We start from the raw sequence: 17468 nt of genomic DNA, 5'->3' as shown, positions 1-17468 counted from the left end.
TCCAGATCATCTGAACAGCATTTCTTTGTGTGGGGTATACCAGCTAGCCCCACACTCACTCATGCACTCATGTCTTGAGTTCTCTTTCTCCTGATAGCACCATAATTTACAGCTTAAATTCCACTGCTCGGCGATCACCTGCCAAAAGAACACTGGATCCTCTCAGATGGTGTTATTAAATTACCCTTATTTCACAGTTGGGGATACTGGCTTGTCCAAAGTCACATACCTAGTAAATCACTGACTGTCTAACTTCACTGTCCCAGTTACACAGCTTTGTTGCTGGTTAGTCCATCAACAACTCTCCGGAACACATTGGATGTGTTTGGACTCCTGAGCTCTGTATGCGAGGCTCTGCGCACCCTGGTGCCTGTCTGTCCCCCATGCTGCCTCACCACCCACCCTCCACTCTTAGAACGGTGACTGTAGCCACACTAAGTAAAGCCTAGTTCTGTAGACATGTCCTGTTGCTCTCTGATACCTTACTCTCCACCCAGAGCCTCCTCATCCCTTCTTCATCTCACTAGCCCCTCTTCACAACTCAGCTGTGCCCCTTCTGGAAAGCATTCCCTAATCCCCGAAACAGGATTGGTCACTGCCTTCTCTGAGCTCCCACCAGCCTGGTTATTGAGCAAATTTCATCCTATTACACAGACCCCCCTGACCCTCCAGCCACCAGGGAGCAGGGACTGAGCCTTAATGATCTTCATGCATACCCAGTGCCTAGCAGCAAGGATCAGCACATAGCACATGCTCCAAAGGGGTCTGATGGCTGTGCGCGGAAGAGCAGTGACTCTGCTGATGCAGAAACTGAGGCCCAAAAGTGAGACGAGACCTGCCCAAACAAAGTCAGTGGCAGAGCTCAGACCAGAACCCAGATTACCTAATACCCAGCCAGCTTCATTTTAACAGAGTTGTTTTACTACTTTCCAAAACCATGGCAATTGGGTCCAAAGGGGCCTCCTAATCCCCCTGGGTATGAGTTAGAGAGAGCCCATGGGATGCATGATGCCTTAATTAAAGGCAATTTTGCTTCCTCTCTTAATTGGCTTGAGAGATGGTTCATTAGCACCGGCAGGTTTTATGGCTTGCTGCAGGCCTGAGAGCAGCGTCTTCCTACCATCCCTGGACAGAATGTGCTGCTAGTGATAATGGTGGTGGAATGACCGCTTGATTTATGTTCACATTTCTGTTTAATTACAAGAGCGGCGGTGGTCAGAGAAAGGTCAACACTGTCCACTCCACACATAGATTTATGTCATCATCCACTGTCCAGGGATGATGAGCTGGAAAGAGGTCTGTGACCTTGGCCAACATGCCTCCCCCTCTGGGTTTTGGGTGGCCAGTGGGTAGTGATGGGGAGCTAGATGCTTTAATATGTCTTCAAGCTCCAGATTTTGTGATCTGGGGTTTCAGGATGAAAGAGCTCCAACCCTCAGGAACGGTTCGGTACTGAAGTTTCAACAATCTCCTAGAGAGAGGATGTGATTCTCATTATGAGAGCTGGAGAAAACCTCTGACCACAGGCATTAATCCTGGTGCTAAAACAGCTCTGAGGAACAACAGAAGAGCCCATCAATCATGAAAATCCACTGCTGCAGATTTGGAGAATGTGGAAAATAATAAGGAAGACTCAGAAATGAGAGCTTCACGGTGCCTTGGAGGTGCTCTAGGCTGCCCCTCCCCGAGCCGCCTCCTGTCCCAGCAGAATTCCCATGGTTTGAAGGGACTCCCCGTGGCATTATGGCGGGAGGGGGAAAGACTCCAGAGTTCAAGTAAGTTTTGGAAACACAGTGCTAAGAAAAGTCAGACATATTCTTTTACAAAAAGATTTTTTTTTCAGTTTTGAAAATGCTGAGAAACAGGAATCTAAAGAGGAGAATATAGTATTTAGTGTTTTCCAAATTTAAGTATCAAGGAAGCTTTTTCCTATAGAGCTTGTCACACACACCCCGCCCCCCCCATCCCCAGCGGTATTAGGGTGTAAAAAACGCATTGCAGGAAATGCCACTCCAAGGATTCTGTTAGCTCCCCCAGAACCCTGTCAAGCACTCTCACACTTACCTCATTGAGTCTTTGCAACCACTATGCGAACGGGGATGGCGGGGTGGAGGTGTGGGGGAGGTTGGGAAGGGGTATTTGTTTAGGCTTCTGTGCTTACAAATAATAAAAATCCCTAATTAGCTTGAGTACAGGAGAAAAGGCAGGATGGAGAGGGAGGGTAAGAGAGGCAAGAAGGAAGAAAGGGAGGGAGGGAGGGAGGTGACTGGTCAGGGTTCTCGGACAGTAGACAGAGTCAGAACTGGTCGTATCACTGAGAACAGCTTGGCACACATGCAGTCTGCTGGGCCACATCGAGGCTGGCCCTCTTTCACTCTCTCAACATCACCCCAGGATGCTGTTGGCAGTCTCTCAGGCCTCCGTGAAGTGAAATCACTTGCCTTAGGTTGTGTGGCCATGAGGAGCAGGCAGGGATGCAGGACCGACCAGCCTGAGCACATGCTCTCCGCCCCCTGCTGCCCTGCGCTCCGCGCCGCCTGCAGCAGGCAAGTGAAAAACAAGACACAGGCCTGCCCTCAAAGCACGCACCTCTTCTCTCCTCTCCCCGCCCCCAACCCCCTCACCACCATTTCTCTGCTTCTCCTTCTCCATCTGTTTCTTCTTCTACATTCAAGAAACATGGAATACAATCTAGGAAGGACAGATTTGATCATGCATAGCTGACATTTAAAAATGCAAGTATCCACACTATGGTATTTATCGTGAGCTAGACAAGGTACACTCTAGCATTTAATTGCAAAAGGTGGAAGCTGTATCATGGCAGATAATGCTCCTTACGTGGAAGAGCAGCAGCATCTACTAACTAGATGACACAGTTAGTACATAGTTAGTACACAGACCGTGGCAACCAGACCATGGCTTATAGGGAGGCTATGCAGTGCCTATACCAAAGTTTATAGCAACTAAACCACACTCTGCAGTAGCCATCTGTAATAGTTAGATGATGTAACAGCAGGTAACAATGATATTACAGCATGTAATAAAGACACAGGTCAACTGTATACTCTGTGTCCCTTCCTACACTCCAATTACACTGGCCTCTTTTATAGTCTGGGTCTGAGGTTTAATGCCAATTCACAGAAAGTCCTTCCCTGAGCCTCCAGAACAAAGTGGGCCTCCCATTATACACTCTCAGAGCATTCTTTTCTCTTCTTTCATAGCCCTTGGCCCAATTAGTGATCCTGTATTTATTTATGTGACTATTTGTCTAATGGCTCTCTCCACCTGTACATTGAAAACTCCATGAAGTGAAGACTTGGTCTGTCTTTATCCCCAAAGCCTGGCATGCCTGGCACAGAATGGGCTTTTGATATATATATTATCTGCATGAATCAATAAACTCAATAGCAGTGTTTATTAATTGTGCTATGGCACAAAGCTATAACCCCTTGCGCAGAGCAGCTAGCACTGAAAGTCATCAGGATCAGAGAGACAGGAGTGGTGGGGCTTGTAGGGGAGGGCAGGAAGCCAGAATGGGAAGTTCTTGTTTAGTGGGTACAGGGTTTCATTTTATAAGATGGAAAGAGTTTTGAAGACAGATGTGGTGATGGTAGCACAACAGTGTGAGTACCACTGAATTATATACGTAAACATGATGAAGATGGTAAATTTGATGTTATGTGTAATTTACCACAGTAAAATAGAAAATAAGAGTGGTATGACAACTGATGCCCTGTGAGCATTTTGTAGAGTCCTGGGGGGATCTGAGGCCTAGAGGTCTTGAGGGATGAACACTGTACCTTCAGCTATTACGGAGCCAAGAAGCTGCAAGGCAACTCCTAGCTGGAAGGCCATTGGGTTGGGGCAGTGGGGGAGATGGCTGAGTCAGTCTATAATCAGTTGGGAACTCTGAGCGTCCATCGGTATGTGTGGCTGCCCACACGCATTGCAGCATTTGCACTGTCTCTCTCTGCTACCTCCTCCTCCCCATCACTTCCTTTGCAGAAAAGACAGCCTCCACCTCCACCTGTACCTCACTGCGTTTTCTCCTGAGTGTGGGTAATGCATAAGTTGCCTTGCGTTTGAAAAACAGACTCTCCATCTCTATATGACAATACCAAACTGTGTTGGGTTTGCATTTCCTAATTAGGTGCTTGTCATTGTGTATTCCATTGAGCCACGTATAAGTAAACAGTCGTAGACCTTTGAATAAATTTATTAGTTTTATTTATGTTTCTGGGCATAAAAATCTATAATTACCAGGTACAGCCTCAGCATAACTGGTATTTAATGACAATTACTTTTTGTTACCATAGAAATGAGTCCAAAGCAGTTACCCATAATTTCTCATTTCCCAAACCTCACACATGCTGGACTGCAATATTACCATAGCAATTTCCTATTAGTCATCATAAAATACGTAGTTACCCAAAAGATAGCAAGATGCTGTGAAATTTCTCATCTGCAGAAAACCTCAGTGCTCCTTGGAAGTGCGGAGGCGGAGGTGGAGGTGGGGAGAGGAACAGGCCCTGCGGGTGGCGCAGACAGGATTCGGTTTTACAGCGTGGCCCCTCGCTGCGGAGGTGAAGATGGTGCCGCTGCAACCTGCAGACCCGCCCCTCATTATATCTCTTGGCCCTGGCCCTCCTCACCTCACAAAGAATGCTCGAGTAGAGTCAGTAAATCCAACTTAACTCAAGTTTGCTGAGGACCTGCTGAAAGTCAGGCCCTGGGTTGGACCCTGGGGAGGCAGATGGAAATCAGAGGCAGCCCTCCTTGTACTAGAGGGGCGTGTGTGTGTGTGTGTGTGTGTGTGTGTGTGATGCTATGGAGGCCTAGATAGAACACAAGCTAATGTCTGAGTGCCTATAAACTGTACGTTATATATATCATCACATGTAACCCCCACAGCAACCCTATGGTGGAGGTCGTATCATAGCCCCATTTTAAATAGAGAAGGAAAGTGAAGCACAGAGGTGCCCCAGGTCCCTCTGAAGGAAGGGGCAGAGCAGGCTGAGGAACCCAGGCTGGCGATCGTAGCCTGCCACAGACGTAACCCACGGCTGCACTACTCCCGCACGCTCTGAGCACTTGCCTCTCACCAAGTGACAGGGCAGGGTTTTGAAAGACAGAGGATCTGTAGGAGTTCACCAGACATAAAAGGGAAATAGAGATGTGCTCAATAAAATAGTGTTAAGGATGGCAGAGGGTGAGACACCAGGGGAGGTGTTTCCAGCATACGCTGTGCATGCACACAGACATTACAACCAGCCAACGTTGCCCACTTAAACATCCAAATAAGGAAACATTATGAACTGTACAAAATAGAACATAAAATTAGTTGTGTAAAATACATGTCAATATCCTATTTGTTCTCTGACAGCATAAAGGCTGCATTTTATTTTTCATTAAGCTAGAGATAGAAAACAAAGATCCACTGCAGGTATTCCCTCCTAGAAAGATCCACTAGCTCCTTCCCACTGCACCTCCTTCCCCGGTCCGGCTGTTTTCCCCACTTGGTGACTGTCACAGGGTCATCAGCCCTGGAATGGGAAGGGAGCTCAGACACATCTAGTCCAGTGCCCTGCCCAGGGCAGGGATTCCCTCAGAAGTATCTCTGGGTGACAGCTGTGCCCCTCTGCTTGTCCACTTCCAGCCATGTCTGGGTGGTTGTCTCCCTCCCAAAGCACTGTGTTGCACTGACGCTAGCATTTTAGAGAGTGTTTATGTTCAGCCTAAACCTGCCAGTCCATCACTTCTGCTTCTTCCCCCTGAGGATTACTCAGGTTTAGTTCACCATTTACATGGTAGCTCTTCAGCTGTTTGAAGTCTATGAACCCCACTCCTCATCTCTCCCCAGTCACGCCAACCACTGCCTGCTCTTGTTCTCTGGAATGAAGATCCCCAAAGCCTTCCAACTTTCCATATGGAATCTGAAATCCATTTCTCTCTGTCCTTCCTGCTGTCCTTTGGACATACTGCAGATGTTGGTCTGTCTTTGAGGCACGGTGTCTAGGACTGAATAGTGATGATGATGATGATGATGATGATGGAAGAGTTGATGGTAATGATGAATAGCTAAGATCTAATAAGCCTCCTTGGCCTGGCACTATTTTGCATGAATTGTTTGTTTTAATTCTTAGAACAACTCCATTATTATTCACATGTTGCAGAGGAGAAAACTGAGGCATAGGTAGGCAAGGTAACACCCTCAAGGTATAGAACTAGTGAGCAGAAGAGATGTAGGAAGAGACCATCACAAGCCTAATTCTGAGGATCATGTGCACATTGTTATCTGCCCCAGAGCTCTTTTCAACCTAAATCTTTCCACTTGTATTTCTGCTAAGTCACAACTCTGCCTTCTTTTCTGAGAGCCTTACAAGACACCCATGACATAGCAGGGCGGGAATAACTCCCCCTCTTTGAGCAAAGAAGAAACCAAGCCACAGAGAGGCTAAGTAACTTGCTCAAGGTCACACCAGTGAGTGAGCCCCATAGTCCAGATGAAGCATGAGTGAAAGCAGGGGCCAGACAGAGCCCTACCTCCTAGAGACTCTCCTGCTTTATGTAACCTGAGTGATGTTTCTATGGAGGCTGAAAGGACATTGGGGCTGGCAGTGTAGTCAGGTGTCTAACCCACAAGTGCACACTGCCAAAACCAATTATTCAAATGAGCTTCCCAGCCAGGTTCCACAGAAATGGCCAGATGGCTGGATGTCTACAGAGGCAGCTCCCCATCTCTGGCCCTGCAAGCAGCTGAATAACATTTCAAAGTTCAAGTTGATAGCAAGTTGATTTTAATAATTGACTCTATGGTGAAGACAGGCCTCTGAGGAGACAGTAACACAGAATCAGTGGCTGGGAAGTCTGGAGGAGCAAACCACCGTGATAGAACCAAGAACTTCATCATTTCTGGTCTTAGTTCCTAAACCACTGCTTGAATCAGGTCAGTTCTCTACGTAAGTCCTTCTGTGGCTCCCCATCAACTAACAGAAGGATCCTGAACTCAGTAGCTTGGTATCAGGGCACACGCAGTGTCCTGGAAGTTCCTCCGCAGCTTCGTCTCCCACTGTCCAACTGGCCCATCCTGCACCACTGCCCGCCACCAGTCCCCCTGCCTTCCTGTGCCCTCTCCAGTGCCCTGAAGTGGCTACTCTAGCTCACACCTGGGCCTTTGCTGATACTCTGCCTCTACTTAAGAAGACTTTTAACCAAACTCTTTCTTCCCCTTCTTTTTTTCTCCCCTCTCCCCTCCTTCCCTTCTTTCCTTCCTTCAAATGTTCACCCAGCTCATACTTGGTGCCATGCTCTGGGGACCTGAGGGGGGCTTTGCCCCCATGGGGGACATAGTGTGTAATAGGAGTTTGGAGGAATGAGTGGGAGTTAGCCAGGGAAAGAGAATGGCAACATGTTCTAAACCCAAGGAATCATAATGTTAAATAACAACGAGATGCCAATAACCCAAACATTAAATGAACTTATACCAGCTCCCAGATCCTGTTCTAAGTGCTATATGTATAATTTCCACTGGAAATGTAGGGGTCATAACTCATCATGCTCACACTCCCACCCCACTTCTGCCAATTTCAAAGGACATACAGGGACTAGAACGACAGAGGTCAAAGTATTAGCTTTATTATTGATAAAGAGTGGGATTTGGAAGGCATGGCTTATATCTGTGGCTAAAACTGGCCTCCTTTTACCTCACCCCAAAATTCAACTTCCCAAACAGCCATTGCCAGAGCAAGAAGTGAGCTGCCTCCCAGAGGCCCACCACATGGCCAGAAGGAGGCCAAGATGCGCCCTCTCTACCGATCTAAACAACCCTGCCAGGATGCACTAGGCCCAACAGGCTCTGCTTTCTCTTCTCATGCTGACCAATCAGAGACATTCCATCCCCTCCTTTGAGAAGAGTAAGCAAATGGATGGCGGTCAAGAGCCATTCTCTCTACATATTACAGGCAAGGAAATTGAAGCACAAAGAGAGATTAAGTCAATTGGCCAAGGTCCCATGATCACAGGAGATCTAGGCATCAAAATCAGAGGGCTAACTCAGAGCCCAAGCTCTCAGCCTCTGAGCCTTGCTGCCTGTGCCTCGAGTGAGCAGTGAGCCCTGAGGAATGTCCAGTGGTCTGGTGTGGCTGGTGCATGTGGTCAGGGCCGCAGTCCACACTGTAGGTTCCTGCACGGCACAAAGACATCAGCTCACAGGATAGGTGAAGGCTGCCTTGCAGCCCAGGTCTGACAAGCCTTGAGACTGGGAGGAACTGCATTAGTCCGCAAAAGGGGAGCCTCTTTTCAATGAGCTCATAGGACTTGTAATATGAGACTTGCATGGTACACAAATTGGAAACATGGTGCAAAAAGCTGGAGGAATAAGCGAGGACCAGACTGTGGAGGACCCCAAGGGTCATATCTAGATCAAACCATAAGGCCAACTAATGGGCGTATAGCACTTATCTCAAACTCAGCAGTGTTCCCAGCATTTTACAAGGCTGATCTCATTTAATCCTCCCAACACCCCTCTGAGGTAGGCAAAGTCTGCATTCTGCAGACCAGTATAGAAGCACAGAGAGGTGAGGCCACACAGCTCATACATGACCAAGCCAGGGGCTTATCCAGGCAGCGTGGCTCCTGTGTCCACATGTACAACCTAAGCCACTTCTCAGCCCCAGACAAGGGGAGCAGTTGCCTTGCCAGCTCCCAGTTCTTGGGAAGACCTAAAGGATTTCTCTTCCTTTTTGTGTTTGTTCCATCCTTTTCCACTTAAGAAACTGAAATAGCCAATTCCTCATCCCAAGGGCCAGTGCACTCCTTTAGAAAATGTGTCCCCTCAGGCTTTCATTCCTTGTCAGTCTTCTTATATAGAGAAAAATAATCCATTGTTTCTGGAATGGACTTCCAACTCTACTCTTACATGGCAGTGTGTCCTGGGCCTCAGTTTCCCCATCTTTGAAATGTGGGAATTGGGTTTTATGGAGTCTTGGGTGCTTTCCTGTTGGTGACTGGCCATCACAATTGTACAGTATTAAGCACTGTGGAAATCCCCCAAGCCTGGTGTGTGCTGCCATCACGCAGGAGACAGGAAGGAGGGAAGATGACTCCCCAGAGCCCATGCTTCCCACCAGAACGGAGGGGGCACCCCAACAAAACTGCTCTTTGTCCCCTAGGAGTGAGTTCAGCAAGAAAGGGCCCCAGGTAGTTTAGAGTTGTAGATGATCCCTTTTCAAGGAGTGGTATAAACACCCCCTTCCGCTCATTATAGGGGAAAGACTGGCTGACCCTTGGAGGTGGGAGACCCAAGCAGTGAGTGTGGCTCCGCTATGAACCTTGGGTACACCCAAGGCCACCTCACAAGGACATGGAGTTTATGCACTGTACAAAGTCTCCTGGTCAAGGGGGCCAATGGGGCTGCAACTCTGCTCCCACCCCCAAGTCTGGCCAGAACAAGTGGCATTTTTTGTATTCCAGCTACCCAGAAGGGGCACCTATTTAAAAGTTGCATTAAGGTTTCCTTCATGCTAGTCCCGCATTTGAGACATAGTTTGCCCATTTAAAAAATAAAGGAGTTGCATTCACCCCTTACTTTCCATGAAGCCTTCTATCAGGCACTGACCTGACTCCCAGGGCTGCTGAGAGAGACAGAGGGATGGCTAAGAGCACTGGCTTTAGAGCCCGGCAGGTGGAGTTCAAGTCCTGCCTCTGTCACTTGTCCTTGATGGCTGCACACAAATTGCTTAACCTTTCTGAGCCTTTATTTATCTCCTTGTTGTGATCATCTAAGAAGAGATGTGAGGGAAATGCTTTAAATACCCTGGTGATGGTGAGGAGGAGTGGATGTGTTATAATTTTCTCTTGTGTTTGGGACAAAGGACACTGCCTGTTGTCCTCCATCTCCACCACAGCAGAGGCACCACCCCATCCCCCAACTGCGAAGCGTTTTGCAGGAGCTATGGATGACAGATTGTCTGGCATTCTGACACTGGCCAATCAATACAGCTGGAAGGTGCCTCGGGCCAAGGGCAATTGAATCCCAACCTTTTAGTGGTATTAAATAAAGCAATATTTATTTTGCTTTTGGTGCAAATATACTTAATCCAATCCAGCTCATTGGTAATGCTGAAAAACGGCTGCATTTGAGGGGCCATTGCATGTGAGCCCCATACGTCTCTGCCTGTCGATGCCTCCCTCCCAGGCGTAGTCAGCCCCCAGTGCTCAGAACAAGATTGATCTGGAGCCACCACACTGCCTTTTCCTCCATCCTTCACAGGAGATGAAAAGGAAATCATAAAGAGGGGAATTAAAATCATTGCTCTCATTCTAGCTGCCATTATTGCAATAGGGATGAGGCATGATGCCCTTCACTAGATGGGGCTATTTATTTGCCATTTGAATAATGTTCTCTGGAACTATTGTATCTCTGCCACTGGGCAGAGGAGAGACCAGTACAGCACAGGAAGAGCAAAGCAGTATCTCTTTTGTAGATCACACAGCCTCTCCCTTAGCTGGGGGACCTCAAAGCGTCACTGTAGTCCATCCTGGCATCAATAAGACCTGGATTCAAATCCCAGCTTTATATCCTAGAAATTGTCAAGTGACCTTGTCAAGGTCAAATCTCTCCTGCATTTTATTCACTCTTTTGTAAAATGGGATAAGTGTCTAGCATGTAACAGGTATTGTACTTAAATTTATGTTTCAAACTATGTCTTCAAGTAATTAACTAAACCCTGTTTGTAGATGTTCAGGACATTTATATATGCATTTATGCATCTATTCATTCATGCATTCATTCAATATATTTGCTGAACATTCTCTACACCTGGCTCTAGAGTAGACAGGTTGGAGTGGGGGTGGGCAAGATGACTCAGACACAGTCCCTGCCCTTGCTGGACTCACAGTTTGGAAGGAGAAAGAAAAGATGCTCAAGCATAACTCTAACTCAAGAGAAAGAAATCCTATTATTCAGTCATATATAAATCTGACTTCCATAAGTTTGGATTTCCTAAAATGGTCCTAATGTCAAATATTCTGATTCATTGATGTCATCAATAGCTCTACTTATGTCAGAACATGGGTCCTTGCTTTGAGCTCATTCAGATATTTTGTCTTTAAAAGTAAGTAACAGACAAGAAGAGCAATAAGGAGACAGGCACCCCAAGCAGAGACCCAGGGTTTCACACTCAGTGAGAGGCGGGCATCAGGAAGTCATTCGATCCATTCCCACCACAGCCACTGTCATCACTGGCTACCACTTATTCAATATTCACTCTTCTGAGGATTCTGCTGGCCCATTTAGACAGTAGTTCATGTACACAATTCACAAGGTCAAGGTTGTTAACCTCATTATACATATGATAAAACAGAAGCCCAGAGAAGTTTTTTTAAAAAAGGAATGTTAAGAAGGTCACACAACTGGCAAAGAGTGCAGCCCAGATTTAAACCCGACTGTGGCTCCCAGAGCCCCCGGTCTTCCCATCGCAGCTCGTTGTTCTGTGTGACCCTACTTGCACACGGCTGAGGCTGATGAAGCCACTGATGACAAATTTCAGCTAATGGGAAGGGAGACTTTCCTAACAGAGCTGTCCAGGAATGAGATAAGCTGCCTGTGGGGAGGTGGCCACAGAAGTGTCATGGGACAGGCTGGTGACTTAGCCAAGACATTGCTTAGGGCATTCCTACTTAGAGGCAAAGCAGAGGTAGGTAAACTGACCATCTCTAAGGATACAGTTACTAAGGATTAAGTCCTATTATCAATGACAATGTTCCTTTCCAAATTCTTAGATGCTCTATAGGGGCTGGCAAAGCTCTGTGGACACAGCACCCAGACCAAAGGTCCCATCTGCCTGGTGATGAGCCATCAGGAAGAGGACAGTATAGGGCCTGATGGAGGCTGGTAAATTGGTCCACAGAGCCATACAGTTAGGCATGCTTTAGGTTAAAAAAACAAGAACTGACCGCAGCCACTGAAGCAAGAAGGGAATTAACAGGAAGGGGCTTACAGAATAAAGCCGAAGCTGGAGAGCCAGGCTTGGAAAACAAACAATTAACAGGTTAGCCCTGGAGGGCAGAAGTCTAGCTGCTGACAGATGTAACCCGCCTCTGCTCCACAGGAGCACTGCCATACGAGCCAGCTCCCACCTTGCATCACCTAGTCCAAGTTTGAGTCCTGAGCTGTGGCCTGAGGCTGGGTTCCCAGCTGCTGCCCTGGCCACCAGGTCCCAGAGAGGCAGCATCCGACCCATATGACTTCTGTGGTGGGAGAAGACTCATTATCTTTGAATGATGGAGGGACAAGCTCTCCTTCCCCATCCCCATCCACCACTCCATCTAATCACAGGGTTACATGCTGGGCAGCCCCCAAAGAAAATGGACACATGCCTGCTACATTAGGAGGGGACAGAGCATGGATACAAACACAGCTCCAGGACTGGAGGAAAAGACAGGATGTCATCCATGACCACTTCTGTCTGCTGTTCACTGCTGCAACCTGTGGACAGCAAACTTATTAGTCCACATCACTCAGAGGGGATGAAGCATAAAACAAAAATAAGGTAAATAAAACAACAGGATAACATTTTTGAGCTGCTATTATTTGCCAGAATCTGGGCTAAATTAAGTTGGTTACATGTTATGTCATTTAATCCTCACAACATTGTCCTGAATGGTAAGTGGACACATGCCTGTGAGCACATCCTCTGTCTCCTGCGAGACTGTGTTCTATGGGTAGGGGGCATCAGACCCCTTGTGTGGCAATCCTGACAGCACCTCGTTCCTCAGGAAAGTTGTTCACAACATTTCTGTGCTTCAGCTTCCATACCTGCAAACAATAATGATAGAGCCCAACTCATAAGGTCAACGTAGCGAAGCGCTTCACTCCTGGGGCAAAGTAATGTCAGTAAAGGCTCAGTTGTGTTCCCTTGGTGGTGATGGTGATGTTGTTGTAACCTGCACATGGGTTTGTCTCTGTTCTCACCACAATACATGAGAAGCGAACACCAGCACTCGGCTGATCTAAGTACAGCAACACAAAGAGAAAAAATACCAACAAGACTCCTTGCCGGGCACTCCAGGCCCTACCGTCCTCCCCCTCCACAGCTTCACCGTCATCACCCACTCACTACACACTCTATGATTCAGTCAAACCAAATCGCCCACCTTTCCCCCAATATCCTAGGTGGTTTCCCAGTTCCTTTCTTTGCTTACACCGTTTCTTCTGCCTCCAACGCCTGGAAAAATTCTGTGCATTCAGCAAGGTCCAACTCAAATGGCTTCTCCTCAATGCAACCTTTTACCATGTGCCCCAGAAAACATTAGTTATTCTCCCACAAGGTCCTCACCATGCTGATTTTAAGTAATAGGAGGAAGTCATTATTATTTACCCACCATCTCCACCCCAACCCTCTCGAAGGAGAGGTGGGTCCCCAGCAGAGCCCTTTATTTTTCTGAGTAGGGTGATAGGTGGGGATGCAAATTCAATATGCTGAGAGGGAATAAAAGTGTGTTGCATAGGGAAATAGAGGAGCTTGGAAGATAAGATAGGGGCAGATAAAATAGTGGAATGGAGGCATAAAGAAGACAAAGAAGGACAATTTGGACAGAGGAAGAGAATATCCATTATCTGTTTTGAATATGGTTAAAAATTGGCAAAGACCAGAATTTTATCTCATAGGTAATGAAGAGCCATAGATGAATCTTGGCCCAGAAAGCAAGATGGATCAGTGTGGGGGACATTCTGGGGATAGGGAGAGGATGGATCGAAGAGGAGAGTGGTACTTTGAATGGGGAGCAAGCAAAGGGTGGTACCTTAGTCTGTCCTGGCCCAGCGAGTGCCTATAGTGTGTGCAGGCCCAGCAGATGGGAAGCACAGGGACAGAGACCTGGAGGAGGTACCTCTCCCAAGTATCAGCAGGGCTTTGAATGGATGTGGAGGAAGAAAAGGAGGAAGAGGGAGAGAAGGAAAACCAGAAGTCACGATCGAATTTGCCCTCGTGAAGGTCTTTAATGTATGCAAGGGAGGGTACAGAGGAGGTGGGCCGGGTAGCCTTCACTGAGCTGGTGACATTCAATCAAAGACTTGAAATAAGTGAGGATGAGTCACTCAGCTATCTGGAGGAAGAGAACTGCAGGCAGAAGGACAGCCTGCACAAAAGCCCTGAGGCAGGATGAGCCTGGTGTGTTGGAGGAACAGGAAGGAGCAAGCAGGGCATCAAGCGGGGCTGTGGTAGCAGCTGAGGTCAGAGAGGTCAGCAGCGATGGACCACTTAGGTCTGTAGCTTGTTATAAGGACTTCGGCTTTTGCTTTGCATCTAACAGGGAGCCATTTGAGCCAAGAAGGGACACAATCTGATTTATGGTTTAAGAGGATCACACCTGCTGGTGTGTGGGAAATGGGGGTGGGGGGTGGGGCGGTGAGTGATAGGGTTAAAGGTGAAGTAGGAGGATGCAAGTATGGAAACAAGGAGACCAGAGAAGAGATTATATTACAATACTCTGGACCTTGCTCCAAACTCAAAGTGATATCAATGGAGGTGGGGAAAAAAATGTGTTAGGCTCTGAATATGTTTTAAAAGTAGAGACAGTGGACTAGCTGTTATGAGAGAGGAATAAGGGGACAGTGCCTTTGAGCATTTCTTTCTACTGTCCTGTCCAGATGTGCATGGACCTGTGGCCTCAGAGCGTGGACGTGGACAGTAAGATCACTGCAGAAACTGTGACTCACTTTCTTCTTATCTAAAGTGGCAATTATAATTGTAGTGATTCCATAGGCTCTTATTAAACACTGGACAAATTAATGCATGTGAAATGCTTAAAAATGTCTCTGGCAAAAATAAATGCCAGGTGTGTGATGTAATGACTATTCCTACTCCTACGTGTATTTTGATAAGAGAGAAGCGTGGCTTGTTCTATGTATACTGACTTTGGCTTTGGGTGCTGCCTAGGTGCTCTCTGATGGGGTTTGACCTGAATCGTCATTGGCTGGATCCCTCTCCGTGGGCCCACCCTACCCTGTATGGGGTAAAGCAGCTCATCATCCAGATGTACAACGACCCAGTGAGTACTGGGCTCAGCTGTGGGGGGTCTCATGGGACAAAGGAAATATCCTGGAGCAGATATGCAGTTGGCAGGGCCCTTTGGTTACAAGCAAAAGAAATCGAACTTGAACTAGTTTAAACAAAATAGATGACTCATTAGAAGAGTAGCAGAGTATCTCATATCATTGGAGACTGTAGACTGGCCTTCACCTGTAGGGAACATCTGTCAGATGTCCCCTCCATTGGCTTCTACCACTAGAGAGTGACTCACCCTCATTTTCGAGTTCCAGTTCAAAAAAGACTATGGTTGGGCTAGCTTGGAGGACACATCCACCTCTGGGCAAGTCAACCCTGACCCAAGAGGCAAGGGTATGAAAAGACAGGACAATGTCACCGGATGCACGTGATTGGATACAGGGACATGGTGGCAGTGGTGACCCTGTTCCCAGAGAAGGGGACCTGCTATTCCAGAGAGAAGGGGGACACTGGGTGTCCACACTACGTTTGCTCATAAGGGCAAGATTTTGTAAGAATTAAAAGATATGCGGGTTTCATAACTTAGAGAAAAGAGGCAGACCATGACCGTTCTATCTCTGAAGGGCTCTGGGAGTGAATAGGGCAGACATCTTTCATGTGGAGGCCAAACGTAGAAGTAAGGCCTATACAAAAATAGAATGTTTTAATAATTAGAGCTGCCTGGGGATAAAACAGGTGTGAGAGCTGTGAACTCTGCCTCACTGAAAGTGTTCAGCTTCAAGTTAAACAACACTGTCAACAACGGTGCGTAGAGGAGACTCAAGACCTTGCAGTGAGATTACGTCTAAGTCTCTTCCAACTTTGATGACTGTGAATTTTATGGCCCCCTGACTGCCACCAGGTGACAGATGGTGATGGCTAAAACAGCAAAGGTCCCAGAGTTGGGGTATTTCAGAGATGCATCAGTGTAACTCTTTGAAGAAGCCAATAAAAGATATCCTAAATTAAAGAGCAACAGTATATTGACCATCCCTCACAAATGCTGGGCTCAGTTGGGGAGGTCTCATGGAATGAAAGAGACAAAAATATGTACTTAAAAACAATGCATGTATTAGAGCAAGGTTAATGAAAAAGTAAATCCTAAGTTGCAATGTAGTTAACTGTTTTCTTGATCCTCCTATGAACTTGGCTTTCCTAAGTCTTTTTCAGCCCACCTGCTGTGTCAAGAGCTGTATAGCTGAAGCTTTAGTATACCCACTTCCTTCTCCAGCTCATCCTTCCTTATCTACAATAGGTGCTAACTGTGCTCACCAAGCCTTTTTATTGCCCTGAACCCTTGATGCCATCCTGATTCAGCTTTCCTGGCAGAGATAAGCTGCTTCTGAATTTCTCAGGAAGTGCCTATTGTCTGCTGGCTTCTGCACTGCCTCCCCCTGACCCCCAGTTTCCTGAGAGAATCATAGTGTTTCTTTTCCTGCCAACTCTTCTTAAAGAGAAGAGCTCCTACATTTTTTTTCATGTGTGTGAACTGGCTGATAATAGATATTCAATAACTATCTGTTGAGTTAAATTGGATTGAACATGGCAAACCCTGTTATGCCAAATGCATTATCGTGCATAGATACAAAACAGTTCCTCACAGGGAGGACAGAGATGAAAGAAAAGACATGGGCAGAAGTGACAGAGGGGGAGCTACCAAATCAAGGAGTGTGTAAGGAGAATTGCTGAGGAGAGAACCAGGGCGTGCGGGGCTTGGGGAAGAACCAAAGGAAGGGGGTTAGGTTTGCTAAAGAGAAGAGGCTCCAGCCTGCCATTGCCATCACGAACGAGTATTCATTGATCATCTCACAGACAAGCAGGCGCTCGCCCATGTCACAGAACACGGATGAGATGAGGTTGAGTTACAGAGATGTTAGGACACTCTCTGCCACGAACAGGTTGATTGTCAGCTGGTTGGTCTTCATAAACACACTTGGATGCTGAGCCAGGTGTGTAAGCTGTACTCTTCCTGAAAGTCCCCTCCTTGACGCCCCCAGCAAGGATGTGCAACACTGATATGGGAGTCAAGCGGACCCAGAACAGCCCCTCACCTCCCTCGGTCTCTTCCTCTCTCCCCTGTCCCTTGTCCAGTCTTTTACCTGCTTCTTTCATTCCTATTTCCCACAAATGTTTATCAAGTAGTTTCAATATACCCACCATGGTGGTTCTAATAGTGAACAAAGCCCCAGCCCTTGCAACCTAGTGGGGAAATAGATGTAAAGCAACTAAATACTGACCACTATGGGTTTACAAATTGTGTCTGGGGTTGCAAAAAAAAAAAAAAAAAAATTACCAAGTATGACCTGTAAGTAGGATGGTTGTATGTTTCAGCTTGCCTGGGGCAATCCTGGCTTATGCCTGTTGTCCTAGAGTATTTGTTACTATCGTCCCCTTTCTTCTTAAAAGTGTCCCAGTTTGGGT

At 47.0% G+C, this 17468-nt stretch overlaps 1 protein-coding gene across 1 annotated transcript in view; it reads left to right on the top strand.

The window, feature by feature from the left end:
* The window catches only part of AGBL4 (AGBL carboxypeptidase 4), a 1058495-nt gene that overhangs the window by 955471 nt on the left and 85556 nt on the right, over positions 1-17468 (top strand). Inside the window, exon 9 of the mRNA XM_090269428.1 lies at positions 14940-15051. Coding sequence (XP_090125554.1) covers positions 14940-15051 — 112 coding nt within the window. The remainder of the gene's footprint in view (positions 1-14939; positions 15052-17468) is intronic.

This window comes from Furipterus horrens, unplaced genomic scaffold (genome assembly GCF_987537825.1).
Source record: "Furipterus horrens unplaced genomic scaffold, mFurHor1.1.pri manual_scaffold_3, whole genome shotgun sequence".
NCBI classification, from domain to species: Eukaryota; Metazoa; Chordata; class Mammalia; order Chiroptera; family Furipteridae; genus Furipterus; species Furipterus horrens.
This window is presented reverse-complemented; position numbering and strand designations above follow the sequence as displayed.